Source organism: Schistocerca cancellata, chromosome 8 (assembly GCF_023864275.1).
Source record: "Schistocerca cancellata isolate TAMUIC-IGC-003103 chromosome 8, iqSchCanc2.1, whole genome shotgun sequence".
NCBI classification, from domain to species: domain Eukaryota; kingdom Metazoa; phylum Arthropoda; class Insecta; order Orthoptera; family Acrididae; genus Schistocerca; species Schistocerca cancellata.
The window spans coordinates 598,922,993-598,941,249 of record NC_064633.1 but is presented as its reverse complement, the minus strand read 5'-3'; the positions used below and the strand labels follow the sequence as shown (position 1 = coordinate 598,941,249).

At 39.4% G+C, this 18,257-nt stretch overlaps 1 protein-coding gene across 1 annotated transcript in view; it reads right to left on the bottom strand.

Annotated features, from left to right (window-relative positions):
• The window catches only part of LOC126094883 (T-complex protein 1 subunit gamma-like), a 49,667-nt gene that overhangs the window by 9,762 nt on the left and 21,648 nt on the right, over window positions 1–18,257 (bottom strand). Inside the window, exons 4-10 of the mRNA XM_049909520.1 lie at window positions 17,280–17,434; window positions 17,013–17,199; window positions 16,305–16,454; window positions 16,035–16,193; window positions 3,189–3,332; window positions 2,747–2,944; window positions 2,014–2,170 (exon numbers count right to left, since the gene is read on the bottom strand). Of these exons, the coding sequence (XP_049765477.1) occupies window positions 2,014–2,170; window positions 2,747–2,944; window positions 3,189–3,332; window positions 16,035–16,193; window positions 16,305–16,454; window positions 17,013–17,199; window positions 17,280–17,434 (1,150 nt within the window). The remainder of the gene's footprint in view (window positions 1–2,013; window positions 2,171–2,746; window positions 2,945–3,188; window positions 3,333–16,034; window positions 16,194–16,304; window positions 16,455–17,012; window positions 17,200–17,279; window positions 17,435–18,257) is intronic.

Genomic DNA, 18,257 nt, shown 5'->3' with positions numbered 1-18,257 from the left:
TTTTTGTTAGAAATAGGTTCGTTTCAGCAGTTGCAAGAGTGCCAGATAACACGCGTCACCGCACTTTCGCAGCTACGATGACGTAGGAAGCCCATATGTTTGTACATGTAAAACATTTTACATAAGATCTTACACACGTCATAAAAGAAACAAGACATCAGATGATACTTCAAGAGTGTCGAAATTTTGTGAACCATACTAAAACCCATAATTCGGTTTCAAATGCACATTGGTATGTAAATTTTGTTGGAGTACCAGTACTGCATTATCTTATGTTTGGCAATTTATTATGGCATAATGCCGTACGTGCACTTGAAATGCAGCAAACAGTTGAAACTAGCCAACAGTGTGAAATTAAACACTTCGTTTCAAATAAATTGACTGCCTCAGCAGAAAAGATTAATTTTAAGCCAAATCTCTTTAGCAAACCGGCAAAAATAGCTTCATTGTTCTGTCAGAAAGGTGGAAATAAAATCTGAAACTAACAACATATTTTAGCCTTCCGTAATTATGCGAACATATTTTAATTCATTTGGTAGCTCCCGGCCACTAAAATCCGTTTTGTTATCATTTAATGTGAGAGCAATAAACGAAGAGGAAACAACAAAATCACTGAATGTAAACATAGGACACGTGGAGACTCCCCACCTCAATTCAGACGGCTCTGTGCATCAGCCCCAGATTTACTATATTCTTGAACCAGGGCAATATTAAGTAGTGGCGCCCAGCCACATTTCTGTAACCAGAAGTGGGAGAAGGTACTACTCGTACGTGACTCAACTGTGCATGCTCAAGAGCCCGCCCGCAACAGCTCAAACAAATCTAATTTAAACAGTTGTCATGTCACGCTCATCGGAGGCAATTTGTTGTTATAAAGCATTGCATAGTCTTCCTAAAGATTGACACACTTTGCTGTTGGCAGACGATTGTATGAGGACTGTTTTGTTGTTGTATATGATGCATTTCCTTTGCAACTTAAGTTTTATTTTCGTTTTTTTTCCCCTCTCGTTCATGTTTTGTTGCTGCATTATTATTCTGCAGTATTCTTTGTTAGAGTATTGGTTCTTACCAGTCAAAATCACAAAATTTTTACTGAAAACTAAAACAATGAAAAATTCCCAGAAATCTAAACAATTCCTGGGTTTTTCCCGGTTTTCTCCCACGTGAAAAAATTCCCGGGTTTTCCCCGTACAGCCTGGGTCGTATACACCCTGACAGTTTTACATTGCAGGAGATTTGTGCTTATCATTTGATGGAATATTCATCAACATCGCATGTAAGCCAAAAGTTTTCATTTGGCCAGATATTTGGAACAAAGGACTAGGAGCATAGGTTTGGAATTGGAAAATATATCTAAGCAAAAACAGTTTCTCTTATTTCCACATACATTCAGCCATATTCACAACATATTCTGGCAATTCTAGAATCCTAGAATGTTTGCTTTATCACCTGGCACAATGTGTGGTTCATCTGTTTAACATGAACTCAGCATATCCAGCAACAACCAACATCTGCAGACAAAAATTCTGCAACTGCAGCACGACAAACACTGTCGAGGTACTTTCATGATCAAGAATATGTTTTTGTGGAACTGTCTAAAACGTTCAGCTCTGTCGATTGTTACGAATCTATTCTCCAAGACAATGTCCAGGCAAAAGTGAGGATTGCCGTCCATGGAGAACTTTGGACCTTACAGTCTCTCTCTCTCTCTCTCTCTCTCTCTCTCTCTCTCTCTCTCTCTCTCTCTCTCACACACACACACACACACACACACACACACACACACACACAGAGAGAGAGAGAGAGAGAGAGAGAGAGAGAGAGAGAGAGAGAGAGAGGAGGGGGAGGGAGTATGTCTATAATACAATAATACAGAGAATTTCAGATACTGTATAAATTGATGTTTGGGATTGCTAACAAACATAGAGGGCAATTACTGAGTTACATACAGAGTATATAAAATTAACTATATTCAACTTTGGTATCTTGTTATAGGAAGTGTTTGAACTGTACCTGTGGCATGTTTAGCTCTTAACGCAGTCAGTGTCCTAATTGTATTTGCACCACAATTTTGTGCCAAAGTTCGAGGAATGACTTCCAGAGCCTGGGCAACTGCTTGATACGGCCACTGACCAACACCCTGTACACTCTTCGCTTTCTCTGTAAGAGCCTGAGAACAACAAAAATGGTCGTAATTTCTTCACATATTTCAGGAGTAAATAAAGTCAAACACAAAACTCTGATATCTGTGACTACAAATAATATCTCAAGTCGAAGCACATCACCATCTCATTTAATCTGATAATGTATATTATGAAAAACACTGCAGCATACATAAATAATGTGATCCTCAACTTGTATGCAAGTTCAACCCAGTGTCCCCTAAGATTACACCGTGTTTAAAAAAAAGAACATGCACTACAAATTTTCTGAAAGAGAAGGAGAACACAAATAGCTAGCTGGAAATGAAAGTCCACCACTAGCATATTCATCTGAAGTTTTAACTACTAATGTAGACCAATTACTTGTGAGAATGCTACTATGCATAAAATGCAACTAAATGTAGTCTTTATAGCTCTGTAACATATGACAATGAAATCAGATCATGTATTATTATATACAAACCTAACAAAGAATTTAATTCCAATTTGTAGGTTAGATTTAAAATTTGATTTGCCTTCATAAATGTATCAATGGAAACCAAGTTGATGGCCAGGACAAATATTTACAAAGATAAGAAACTTACCTGAGAGAGTGCCATTTCAACAGCACCACCTCCTGGTACTAACTTTGGCTCAATCAAAATATTACGAGCTACGTGGAGCGCATCTTGAAGGTTTCTTTCCACTTCATTTAGAATATCTTTACTTGGACCTCTTAACAATATTGTGCAAGCTTTTGGGTCTTCACATTCAGTGATAAAACAGAAGTACTCATCCCCAAACTGAGAAAATGAAGAAGGGTATATTAATGTTCAAATCCAGCACCAAAAAATAAAAACATAATATTAATTTAAAACCAAATAAGAGAAAAGAAATGAAATGCTGATGAATATATTCTGAAGAAAAACAGTAAACAACAAAAATTTCGATAATATTCACTGCTAAATTAAAGAATATACAGTACTTCATAGTTTGCCTTACAGTCTTGGCTACATCAGTAAATTTAGCATCTGAGAATTACTTTACCTTTTTAATTTCGAAAAGACCCGCTTTTGTTCCCACGTCATCTTCCTTTAATTCATCAGTGCGGTTCACAATAGTAGCACCACACGCACGTGCAATGCGATTGTTATCAGTTTTTCGAACACGACGAATTGCTGATATTCCTGCCTGAAATTTAAACACAGTTTTACAGTTATATGGGTATGTAAAAAAAAATTACTGTGTAATCCCTTTTTAAGTTCCTGTAATTAATGTTTTCCCACAACTTACAATTTTTATGGATCCTGCCAAATTTCCTATGTTCACAAAACTGATTCCCGCCCCATTTTTGCATTAACACATACGTTATTTTCCCATGATTTATGCTTTAAGAAACAATGTTTGTGAAGGAAAAACTGAAGTAATTTACACAAAATGATGTTGGCACAGTGCTGACCTTAAAGCACTATTTACAAAAGTTAAGTGGTAAAGTTTCTTGACACCAGTCTGCTCTACTCGGCAGATGTGAATCTGTAAAAGTTGGAACAATTTATGCTTTGTCTCCTGTCACCATTCTACTCAGCAGGGTGGCTGATGGGAGTAACTTGAAACACTGCACGAGTTACATATTTTTCCACACTCAGCATATCATACTTGGAGAATTTATTCTTATTGTCATGTGCAAATATTTACGTAAGTATCTTTTGTGACATTTCACAAATAAGCAGTGGGAGTGATGGTTTGTGACAAGTGGTTTTCTGCATAATGGAGAAGGCATGGTACACCTAACAACCTCAAAAAGATGACTACAGTGTAAGAGAGACAGAACAGCACACACATGCAAACATCACAACACATTTACGAAAATATTTACACTTGACAACGAAAATAAATTTCTGGAAAGTGGAGCGTTACAATAAGAACCTGATACAGCATTTTGTCGTTTAAATAATGAATGGCACTGTTGCAGGCTTTCTGAAACATCGATTATGATAAATGAATATAGTTCAACATTTGTACTTCCAAGACAGTTACCAGTTGCAGTTACATCACTAAGTAGACACGGTATATAGCGGTTCTGCCTACTTTATTTTCTTCATTTGTTGTCCTCGGTGAAGACGTACTGTGTTGCTACACTGGCTAAAAAATGGGTTGTGGATTCCGACACTGACTACTGTAAATAATGTAGCTGATAAATGCACAGTTACATTTCACTGTCTTATGTTCACGTCGCCCCAATAATACACAGTTATATATGGCCAGTGCACTATTGTTCTAACTTCTGATAAGCCTCATTAATAGTTAGCAGGCGAACCATCCCCATACTGCTACAATAGATTACTGTTTATGAGCAGTAAAAGCCTAACAACAAAGTTCACAGTTCTTGAAGAATAATCAGGTATGCATGGAGCACACACTGTCACTGTTTTTACACACGGCCTAATTGTTTAACACTTATTCCACAGTTAATTTGAAGCATTGCTGTTGTTTTAACCAGCACAGGTTACTCATCTGAAACTTAGTCAGTCCACGGCCGTCTTGGGACCAAAAATCGGGCCGTTATGTGTCATCACAATAACAGGTACTGAAACTACACATTGTTCGAAGTTAAAGTTACAGAAATTACAATTAAAACTTAACTCATTAAATTAACTGAATACATTGAAAAGTTGCACCTTTTTAACAGTTTCATTTACTGCAAGAGTTAGGCCAAATTATTTGTTTAAATTGTGAAATTAACAAATATAGTTATGCAAACAATACTTTTGACAAAACTGTTAATTACTTTGGAACTAATGAAGGGCTGGTTTTGTTACCATGTTTATGAATAGAGCTAAATAGATACTTTAAGATTACTAGCATTTCGTCTTCCAAATGTTTACAATTATTACAGAATTTATATTTGTTTATATGTCAACAACAGAATTTATGTTACAAAACAATTACTGATTTCACCCTATAATGAAAAATACTAACTAGGAATGGGGAACATCAATTACCTACATAAAAATAAGCACAAGATTAGATTTGGTGTTATTTATTTTACAACTAAGGGCCAACCTTTTCCTTTTATGGAAATGCAGATTATACTAGATTGTAAGGGTCATCACTCGCCATGTTATCATTGTGCTGCATGTGACCAGGAGGAAAATTTCTTCATTCAATATTTTTTGTTTGACACAAGTGTCACTATCTTGTGAACTTTGCCAGTGCTGCATAATTTATGTATCTTCAAGAAGTATTTTTGAAGTTATATTTCATTCTGTGTTACGAGGGTCACTCCAAAAGAAACACTATCTTTTTTTTAAATCCATCTTTTATTCTACATGTTTGAAAGTTTTACAGTGTGTAGATACATCCTTTAGGAACAATATTTTCATTTCTCCACATAATTTCCATCCCTCTCAACTGCCGTACGCCATCTTGGAACCAGCACCTGTATACCCGCACGGTAAAATTCTGGGCCAACCTGTTGGAGCCACTGTTCGGCAGCGTGCACAAGGGAGTCATCATCTTCAAACCTTGTTCCACGAAGAGTCTTTCAGTTTCCCAAAGAGATGATAGTCACATGGAGCCAGGTCAGGACTGTAAGGCGGATGTTTCAGTGTTGTCCATCCAAGTTTTGTGATCGCTTCCATACTTTTTTGACTGACATGTGGCCGTGCATTGTCGTGCAACAGCAAAACATCCTGCTTTTGCCAATGTAGTCAAACACGACTCAGTCGAGCTTGGAGTTTTCTTCAGTGTCGTCACATACGCATCAGAATTTATGGTGGTTCCACTTGGCATGATGTCCACAAGCAAGAGTCGTTCGGAAAAACACCGCAGCCATAACTTTTCCAGCAGAAGGTGTGGTTTTGAATTTTTTTTTTCTTGGGTGAATTTGCATGATGCCACTCAATTGATTGCCTCTTCATCTCTGGTGAAAAATGATGGAGCCATGTTTCATCGCCTGTCACAATTCTTCCAAGAAATTCATCTCCACCATTCTCGTACTGCTCCAAAAGTTCGCTGGATACCATTTTTCTTGTTTCTTTGTGAGCCACTGTCAACATCCTGGGAACCCACCTGGCACAAACATTTTTTAACGCCAACACTTTCAGTATTCTGCAAACACTTCCTTCCCCTATACCAACGTAGTGTGACAATTCGTTCACTGTGATGTGTCTGTCAGCAGTCACCAATTCGTTAACTCTCTGCACATTGTCTGGAGTGTGTGTAGTACGAGGCCAACCGCTGCGAGGACAATACTCAATATTGCCGTGCCCGCTTTCATCACATAGCCCGCTTGCCCACAGACTAACTGTACTGCAATCGACAGCAGCATCTCCAAAAACCTTTTTCAACCTCTTGTGGATGTTTCCCACAGTCTCGTTTTCACAGCACAGGAATTCTATGACAGCATGTTGCTTCTGACGAACGTCAAGTGTAGCAGCCATCTTATGCTGTGACTGCGCCACTCATGGGAACAGGTTGAACTGAGTTTGAAATACACTCCTGGAAATGGAAAAAAGAACACATTGACACCGGTGTGTCAGACCCACCACACTTGCTCCGGACACTGCGAGAGGGCTGTACAAGCAATGATCACACGCACAGCACAGCGGACACACCAGGAACCGCGGTGTTGGCCGTCGAATGGCGCTAGCTGCGCAGCATTTGTGCACCGCCGCCGTCAGGGTCAGCCAGTTTGCCGTGGCATACGGAGCTCCATCGCAGTCTTTAACACTGGTAGCATGCCGTGACAGCGTGGACGTGAACCGTATGTGCAGTTGACGGACTTTGAGCGAGGGCGTATAGTGGGCATGCGGGAGGCCGGGTGGACGTACCGCCGAATTGCTCAACACGTGGGGCGTGAGGTCTCCACAGTACATTGATGTTGTCGCCAGTGGTCGGCGGAAGGTGCACGTGCCCGTCGACCTGGGACCGGACCGCAGCGACGCACGGATGCACGCCAAGACCGTAGGATCCTACGCAGTGCCGTAGGGGACCGCACCGCCACTTCCCAGCAAATTAGGGACACTGTTGCTCCTGGGGTATCGGCGAGGACCATTCGCAACCGTCTCCATGAAGCTGGACTACGGTCCCGCACACCGTTAGGTCGTCTTCCGCTCACGCCCCAACATCGTGCAGCCCGCCTCCAGTGGTTTCGCGACAGGCGTGAATGGAGGGACGAATGGAGACGTGTCGTCTTCAGCGATGAGAGTCGCTTGTGCCTTGGTGCCAATGATGGTCGTATGCGTGTTTGGCGCCGTGCAGGTGAGCGCCACAATCAGGACTGCATACGACCGAGGCACACAGGGCCAACACCCGGCATCATGGTGTGGGGAGCGATCTCCTACACTGGCCGTACACCACTGGTGATCGTCGAGGGGACACTGAATAGTGCACGGTACATCAAAACCATCATCGAACCCATCGTTCTACCATTCCTAGACCGACAAGGGGACTTGCTGTTCCAACAGGACAATGCACGTCCGCATGTATCCCGTGCCACCCAACGTGCTCTAGAAGATGTAAGTCAACTACCCTGGCCAGCAAGATCTCCGGATCTGTCCCCCATTGAGCATGTTTGGGACTGAATGAAGCGTCGTCTCACGCGGTCTGCACGTCCAGCACGAACGCTGGTCCAACTGAGGCGCCAGGTGGAAATGGCATGGCAAGCCGTTCCACAGGACTACATCCAGCATCTCTACGATCGTCTCCATGGGAGAATAGCAGCCTGCATTGCTGCGAAAGGTGGATATACACTGTACTAGTGCCGACATTGTGCATGCTCTGTTGCCTGTGTCTATGTGCCTGTGGTTCTGTCAGTGTGATCATGTGATGTATCTGACCCCAGGAATGTGTCAATAAAGTTTCCCCTTCCTGGGACAATGAATTCACGGTGTTCTTATTTCAATTTCCAGGAGTGTAGGTTGAAGGATGTATCTACACACTAAAACTTTCACACATGCAGAATGAAAACTGTATTTTTACAAAAAATAGTGTGAGTGACCCTGATAGATACAAAAGTAATGTAGCTCACAAACATTGTTTTTCAAACTTGAAAATTGGTGTAATAGACTACTTTCCTGAGGAAATTAGCAAATCACCACAAAATAATTATTCATATTAACTGAAGAGTGAAAACTGTGCATTAGAAAGAAAAGGCCTAAGAGTTTTTTGAAGCATCAAGTTTAATGGGAAAAGCAAAATTGAAGGAAAGGTAGCGAAGTAGAGACTAGGTGTTACTAGTGGCTAAGTAACAGTCTGTTGCATACGAGGGTTTTGAAAATCTTTGTACCAAAGTGACTTTTTCAATCTTATAAAAACAAAGAAATAAATTTTAACACACACACACACACACACACACACACACACACACACACACACACACACACAATTCATAAATGATTTAGTACAGTGTTTTAATTCAACTGCCTGCTGTCCCGTCTTAACAGACAGATGGATGGAAAGAAAAAAAAAAGTGATCCTATAAGGGTTCTGTTTTTAATGAATGAGGTATGTAACCCCAATGATGAGAAACAGTATGCTCATAATTTAACTGGTTTAACCATGAAAATAATCCAATTTTTGACAACATAATGTAATTGGATAGGCAACAAATCTAATCAAGTGGTGAACACACGAAAAAAGGTTTTACATACTCAAGCTTTCGGAGCCAGTGGCTCCTTCTGGCAGAAAGGTCTTTCCAAGGTTACTAAATAATAAGGTTGGGCAGTAAGCGCTCTGCTCTACCATTGGCTGGCCTAGTGACGTCAGCGTGGAAGCAAGCGCTCACAAGCAGACGACACGGCATGCGCGTTTACGTCAAGTTTTTGGCGGAAGGTTTTGTTTATACCAGAATTGAGATGTCTAAACTGCTTTTCTGCTGCTAAAATATTACAGTTAAAACTGATGAGTTATATTCTTTCGCAGCTTATGCCTCACACATCGGTAAATTATCAGATCACAACCACACTGACACACACTTGAAATTCGAAACCTCGGCTCAAATAAATCAGAAACTATTCATTTAATTGCATTGAAATGAATTTACTTAAGAGCTCGAAGTTGCACACACTTGTTTGTAAGAACAGCATTCCTTCTTTCTAAAGCCGCTATAGTATTCATCAAAGTAACTTTATCTGTGTCTGAGAAAAACTGTCAACTGTAAATGTGCTCTTATTATGATGTTTCTTATTTGGTGACAGCTTTTCCAGAGTTTCCAGAGATCTCTTATGTAGTTCTCGTTTCTTATACCGTTTGGTCCTGTCTTCTGTTGCGGGTGACACATTGACAGTCGCACTACTGCACGGCAAATTGCACGAAGGAACTGCATCTGGCTTGAGCATTCTTTTTCGGGGAAAATTAAGCAATTCGGACTGTAAATCCCTTAAGTAATCTGTTTCTGCGAAATGGCGAGAACATATTCGTGCATGCGCAACATTTACACTGTCTTTCCTACAACATTTCGACAACTATAGTTTTTGTAATGTTTCTTTAGGCGGGAAACTGTGATACATTACGTCAGTTCCCTTTGTGCTCCGGTTGTAGGAAAAACAGCCTGTAACAGCACAGCCTGGCATTGTAAAACTTAATTTTCTCACTCACTTGTAGATTCTCCAATAAGAATTTCACAGGACAAACCATAAATTATAGAGCTTATAGAGCTGGTGAACACAATGTTGATCCCGCTGTCCACTATCGCTAACTATTTCAGTTCCGAATCAAATATCAATTACAGCAAAAACCGTTAACACTCCCGAATTTCGAATGTTTCCGCTGTTGACTGAGTACCTCAGAAGAAAGAACTCAATCAAAATACCCCTTCAAACACAAAACAACACAAGAAAAACAATCACACACAATTCGAACTGTGTACTGTTTGGCAAAGCTGCTTCCACCGTGACGTCATGCGCACAGCTGAAAAAACACGTTGCTTTCTGCGCATAGCTTTTTGCGCCCCCCTGGGTCTTTCCTTCTCATCCCTTCCAGTAAGTTTCGCCTGATGCGGAGTTCTGGGTGACTTTTCTGATATCTCCTCCATTTCATTCAACCTTTATGCCACAAGAAGGAGCCACTGGCTCTGAAAGCTTGCATACGTAAAACCTATTTTTATGTGTGTTTTCTCCTGCTGTCGCTTGGCGAGTAGATGTGTGGTATGTGCGCGTTCTTGTACTAAAAAAAGTAGCATAAGCTTGAAAGCTGTACTGGTCTGTTTCTAAGTGACATATCAATCAGCTGAAGATGAATGGTTGCTTTCCTTAAACTCCTTTTATTGATTTGGGATAGTAGTGCACATACTTTTACTGAAGAAAACAAGTTTATTCATTTCAGAAAATGAGAGGTGCATTAACAAATTTGTAAGAAAGCTATCTTATGACAAATTTACTATTGATTATGGTTTTAGCTAAAATTGCAACCTATTAGAGTACAATTTGTATTCACATTTTCAAAATGTTGAACATTGATTAGTCTGCTACTCTGTTTATGAGTTTATACATATAATAATGCTACAGCTCTGTGCAATAAGTGCAGCGATTCCCTACAAGTAAAAAAACCACTGAAACACAATGTAATTACATTTTATGGTCCTCCTTGTTTGCTTCCCCTACGCAGTAACAATGCTGTGGAACATTCAGAATATTTTGAGCTAGAAAGTGATGATAGCAAGTGGAAATCACTGTGATAGATGATAATGCACTACCACATTGCAACTGTCAATATCTGATACTGCCACTTTTAGGTAACCCTATCACAATTTCTTAAGATCTGGCTCTGATGTTATAATAAACTCTTTTTTCATCAAGGGAAAATATCATACGCTCAAAAAATTTGAATTTGTCACATTTGGTCTGATAACCAGCAAACAGGGCTTACTACGACGCCTCTTTAATTACTGTAGTAAACATCCAATGAACACATTCAGTGAACACATTCATCAAACTTCTCATTTTTTCTGCATGCATTAAAAAACATACCATTAGCACACATTGTGCTTTTAGAAAACACTACATACCAATTCTACATCAATGTCAGGTGATCCGCAAAACCCTCATCAGAGCATGTTAAAAGCAAATGCACAATAGCATAACTAAACTGTAGAAAGCAGTAAAATAACTGAAAAGACTGTATATAATAAACCTCTTAATACTGCAAATTGCACATCTATGCTGACTTACAAATACAATGCAAGTTATTATTCGGTGCATGACGAAACAGTTCCACAACTATTAGCCACACCAAGTGCTGTTCAACTTGCATATGTTAAGATGGAAGAAAAATTTCTAGGTGGTCCTACATGTACTAATTTTATACTTAAAGCAACTGCATTAAATACAGGATGACATATACGTATGATTTAATTTGAAATACTGCATCTCCAAATTTATATAACAGCAGTTTATATGGAAAGCAAAGCTTTCCTATTAATTATTCCTACTTTTCACTATAGCAAATATTAAATGAACCTACTGCAACAAAAGGCAGTTTCGAATGAGAGAGAGCTACAATTCTAGACATTGGTCCTGTTGCCACATGAATGGAATAGTTCAGTGTGGCACATGGCTGTGATGTCTAAAAGTGACCTTCCCCACTAAGTCTAAATGTTACTGATACAATTGTGGCAATATGCTGCTTGACAGTGTAAGGCAAATAATGGCACAATATCACTGTGCAATACATACATCTACGCTGCATCAGTTAGAACTCTGCCTTCATAGTGAACATGTCAGTGTTCAATGATGGGGCTGTGTACTGTGACAGTTGCTTGCCTTGCGAAACACAAGCAGAAATTGGAGAGAATGTATGGAACATGCCCGAGATGCTTTGTTCGAATGTTCCAATACTCTAGGACTCTTTCGTATCAGGACAGGTTCATAAACCACAACAACAACTAATTACAAATTTAACAAGTGAGTGTAGAATTTATTATGTAGTCTACATGTGCTGTTTTCTATGTATTTCTACCTTTTAACAACTGTTGCAAACCAAATAAAACAATTATATTGATTGAAAGCTTTCATAATCCAATGTCTGTGCTGTGACAACTGCTGCAAGAAAAATAGGTATGTATGCTTGTTGGACAGCTGACCTGCTCCCATTTGCCAATTATGAGATGTGTTACAAATAAAATAAAGATGCCTGATTACTGTTATGGCGTCATGATCTTCACCGACATCCAGCATGCTGCACGCGAAATAGACAGACAACTTTTCCTTTACCAATATAAACCGTTGGAATTCTGCCGAAAGTTGCATTAAGAAGTTTCTATTTATTGGCGATGACTAGATTCGGGAATTATGTCCATTTTAAAACCATCATCTTTGTACATAATTTAATTACAGTCAAATACGCCTTTTTGGAAACAGCCACTAGAATGGCTACGCAGATAGTTCAACATCATACAGTTCTTTCTGTACTGCTCAGCATAGTTTGTTTATTGTATGTTGAACTGCCTGTATGACCATTCTGGATTGTCTGCTGTGGCCATTTCCAATCATATGCATTTGACTGTATTTAAATTACAGAGATGGATAGTTCGAAAAGAGACATATTGTCTGAAATCTTATGAACCTTAGAAAATATTCTGAGCTCAGAAATAATGAGGTACCTTGAGCAGAATGACCTCCTCCATGCCAATCAGCATGGATTCCGTAAACATCAATCGTGTGAAACAAACTCCCACTTTTCTTACATGACATACTGAAAGCTTTGGATCAAAGCAGGGAGGTAGAAGCAGTATTTTCTGAATTCCGAAAAGCATTTGACTCTGTACCTCATCTACACTTAAAAGTGTGATAATATGAGATGTCAAGTGAAATTTCTGACTGTACTGAGGACTTTCTGGTACGGAGGACACAGCACGTTATCTTGCATGGAGAGTCATCGTCAGATGTAGAAGCAGCTTTGGGTATGCCCTAGGGAAGTGTGTTTGGACCCTTGCTGCTCATGTTATATATGATCTTGCAGATAATGCAGTTATCTGTAGTAAGTACTGTCTGAAAGAAGCTGTGTAAACATACCAAGCTGCGTAAACATACCATCAGATCTTGATAAGATTTCTAAGTGATGCAAAGATTGGAAACTTGCATTGAATGTTCAGAAATGTAAAAATGTGCACTTGACAAAAAGGTGCCCATAGTATACAGTGCCAATAATATCAATGAGTCACAGTTGGAATCGGCCAGCTCCTACAGGTACCTGGGTGTAACCTCTGCGGATGTGAAATGAAATGATCACATAGGCTCAGTTGAGTAAAGTAGGTAGTAGACTTTGGTTTATTGGTAGAATATTGAGAAAATGTAATCAATCTATAAAGGAGATAGCTTACGAATCACTTGTGCAACCAGTTCTCGAGTTTCGTTCAGGTGTGTGGGATTCATATCAAATACGACTAATGGGGGATACTGAACATATACAGAGAAGGGCAACAAGAATGGTCACATGTTTGATCCACGGAAGAGTGTCACAGAGATACTGAAGAAACTGAACTGGCAGACGTTTGAAGACGGATGTAAACTCTCCCGAAAAAATCTCCTAACAAAGTTTCAAGAACAGGCTTTAAATGACGACTCTAGGAATATACTACAATCCCCTACGTATCACTCACATAGGGATCGTGAGGACAAAATTAGAATAATTACAGAATGCACAGAGGCATTCAAACAATCATTCATCCCAAGTTGAATTTGTGAAAGGAATGGAAAGAAACCCTAAAAGCAGGTAAGACGGGACATGACACTCTACCATGTACTTCATGATGGTTTGTAGAGTATACATGTGGAAACAAAACTGGTCACCGCCAATAAATAAAGGATACTTCTTAATACGATTTTTGACATAATTCTGAACGTTTGTTTTCAATCGTGATCTTCAATTTTCTTTGCTACTATGGACAATGAGGTAGTCTGTGTTTCCTGATATACTGAGAACTCCTTTTCTTCAAAGTACTACCTGTTGCTTCCATACAAATTTAATTTACTTTTAACAATATTAGGAAAAGGATAGATTGCTACTCACCATAAACATGACCCACTGGGTTGCAGACAAGCACAACAAGAAGACTGTTACAGTCTTTCCGTTGCGCCTGTCTGCAACTCAACGGGTCATCTTTACATTGAGTAGCAGGTCACACTTTCCCTAATAGTGTTGATATTCAAACCTTTAGTTTCCTTAGCAATTTACTTTTTTCAGTTGTTTGTGAGAATTCATTTGGAGTGAACTGAATTTCATTCGGTCTTAGCAGGAACTGACATACGTTGCGCAATACCACCCTTACACGGCACAACGTACTACACGATGCATTGAAAACGAGTGTCAATATTTTTAAAAGTGCTGCAGTCTTCTACAATACATTGTGCAAATTTCAATAATGATCTCATACGATCAATATTACTGCAAAATAATTAACAGCGACATTATCAGTGCCTTTGATAAAGATTAGATCATGATCACTAGGCACACTCATTCTCAGATATCAGGTGTTCACTCGAATTTTCGTGTGCCTCTATTTCGAGGGTGTGTCAGGAGTACTTCGAATCTGGACAAAATTTCAGCTGAGGGACTCAACTGTCATAAGGAACACCGTGTCGATGGCCACTTCTTTGCTACGAGTACTACAGCCGACGGTCTATACGTGTTCCTCCTCTCACTGTACACGACAGGCCACAGAGATTAGTACTGGCACACCATCACCACATGCTCTAGCACGGAAAAAGGTTGTCTGAACTGATGATACACTAACAGCAGGGTACAAGTGCGTTGCTAACCACATGAAGCAATGCAACTTCCTAGCCAACAGAGAACTATTCATGCATTTAGTGGTGGCATTATCAAGTGGGGGACATTAATTGAGATGAAATGAGTTTCCACATGCATCTGCTAACGATACTAACCAGTGAGAATTCAGTAATTTACTATAGATTATGTGTTGTTTGCCTATGGTATCCTGTAGGTGACCTATACCTCCAATAAAGCAACACACATGAACTTCCAGAATTTTTTGTATGACACGCCAAGGGACAGAATGATGCTTGCCCCCCCCCCCCCCCCCCCGCCCGCCCGCCCAATGTCATACAATCCAAATCTTATTTCCTATATTTGGCATGCCACCATACAACATATGTGCACCTTGTGTCTAACTGTCCTGTAGAGATGTGGATGGTGGTTGGGTAGTGAATGGAGTCCCCCCCCCCAATGCTTTCAATGTCGAGTCCATGACACACCACACCCACAGTAATAGTTAACAAATGGCTCAGGTTCAAGAAGAGACAAGAGGTAAATCATAGTCATATTATGGAGTTGTTCAAACACCAAGAATGTGTACCACATTCAAACAATGGAAAATCCAGGATGGAATAATGACAATATTATGGAAAGTATAAATTGCTGCTCACCAGACAATGGAGGTGTACAGTTGCATACAGGCACAACAAAAAGACTGCTAAACAGGTAAGCTTTCGGCCAGGTCTTCTTCTGAATTTTACACACACACACACACACACACACACACACACACATACACAAAAACCACTGTCTCCAGCGACCAGACACTGTGTGTGTGTGTGTGTGTGTGTGTGTGTGTGTGTGTGTGTGTGTGTGTGTGATTCAGAAGAAGATCTTTCAGCTGTAAGCTTACTTGTTTTGCAATTTTTCTGTTGAGCCTGTCTGCAACTCAACATCTCCACTAGGCCCGTATGGTGAGTAGCGATCTATCCTTTTCACATTATATCATTTGATCACATTAAATGCAATGGCATGCAAATAGACATTAATGCTGTAAAGCTTTAACATTTTACATGCTATTCACCTTCAGCTGATGCTATCTGATATTTAAAACTATTTGTCCTTAGTTGTTATATGTCAGATTATTCTTCAGAAATGAGGCAAATCAGCTTCTCTTACCTTCAAAAGATAATGCTGAGCAAGATCAGAGATTCCTTTTTCTGTGAATATCAGATCCGGTTTTAGTGCGATAATATCATTACAAAACTTCTGCACATACTCTTCTTCCAGTTGCAAAATTCTTGTGAAATCTGTTTCCTTCATGATTTCAACACTCGTCTGTAAGATTCACAATCATGTAGCTTTTCATTCAACAGAGATATAACTACACCAGAGAAATAACCTTTGTAAAGATCTGAACATATTTGTGTGTAATATAATGGCTCTTACCTGACTTTCACCCTTTTTGTATTCCAAACCACAGTCAAGTAAGACAATCCTGGGGTTTTTTATATAGCGTCGCATTTTTGGGTGAGTAACATCTTTATTCACCATAACACCTCGAAGAACAAGAGACTCTTCAATACTTCCACCTGGAATCTACAGGATACAAAATTTAAATTTACTTATGGCAGAAAATCCTTTCGACTGAGCTGGTACAAAAATGATGATAATGAATGTAACATATTACTCACTACAATTTAACCCCCCCCCCCCCCCTCAATGTTTAAGAAAATAGAGCTTTTTCTCCAAAAGTTTTTTCGACAACAATTGACAAATTTATGACATTCTAGTGGCATACTCCCTATATTAAACACTTGGAATTATTTCCATACACAGTGATTATTTAGGGCAAACAAACTTTATGATGTACTTAAAGTGGAACCCATCTTAGACAAGCAGTGTTCACCTGAGTGAGTTATCTAAGCATGCCACTAGATCTCATAAAAACTTTAAACTCTCACTTGCTTACATTTTTACAATTTCCACACAGATATTCTCCCATTAATCAAGCAGAATTTACCAACTACACCCCAAAAAGTCATGGGGAGAGGGTGTAATGATGGAGAGAGAGGATACAGAGGCTTAACAACAATCTATCGAAGATGTCCAACGCATACCTATTTAACTGCATCTGGAAAGTATTAGACATATTACCTTCTCTACTTTTGCATAACGCTTTATGTCAACTTCTCGGCGACCATTTTCTTCCAGTGTTATTGTCTCTACAGCCTGCAATGCTATAGAACATGCCAAATCAGACCACCGACCAATAAATTTTGTCCCAACACACGCCTTTATGACATCCAACATTTTCTTGCGGTCACTTGTATCAACTGGAACACTATAAACACAAATAAGATAAATTAAAAATAAACCAAATAACTCTTCATCCACCATTTTAAAGAGATATTACTAACCAACCTTATGCGTTCTTGCAGTATTGACACGGCATCCTCCAACGCTTGCCTATATGCTCTAATAATAATTGTTGGGTGCATCTGCTGTTCTAAAAACTGTTCAGCTACACCAAGCATTTCACCTGCCAGAACAATGACTGATGTGGTTCCATCTCCAACCTTAAAAAATGAAATTTAAAGAAATAATTACGGAACATATAATAAAAATATAGACAAAAAAGTTGTTCTCCTTAAAAACATCTGAAACACGTAACATCTGACATGTTTTGCAGGCTCATTTCTTTTGTAAATCAGCTTATTTACTAATATAATATTTTTTCTCCTTTTGATCAATTTCTATTTACAACACGACAACGCACTCACTTATTGATGCACTCATCTCCCATATCGGTGGACACTATCAAAACTTTGCAATACGAAACCAGTAGCTCTATAAATTAATGATTCACTGCATTTACATGATCTCGCCTGTGTGGAAATATTCGTAATAAGTAGCTATTAACTATAACAATCAACTGAAAACAGCAGACAGTATATGAACAGCACAATCACATGTAGCCTTCTGTTCTGCTGCTCCAGGGAAGTGTGACAGGACTGCTATTGTTCTCTATACAAACAAATTAATTGCTGGACAGGGTGGGCAGCAAACTGTGGGTGTCTGCTGATAGTGCTGTGGTGTACAGGAAGGTGTTGAAGTTGCATGACTGGACGAATATACAAGATGACAGAGTAAATTTCTAGTTGGTGTGATGAATGGCAGCTAGCTCTTAATGTAGAAGATAAGTTAATGCAGATGAGTCGGAAAAACAAACCCGTAATGTTTGGATACAGCATTAGTAGTACCCTGCTTGTAAACAGCGATATGAAATGGAATGCTGACGAGTAGGAAATTCAAACCTGTAACGTTCATATTTAGCATTAGTAGTATCCTGCTTGTGAACAGTCATGCCATTTAAATATCTGGGCATCATGTTGCAAATGA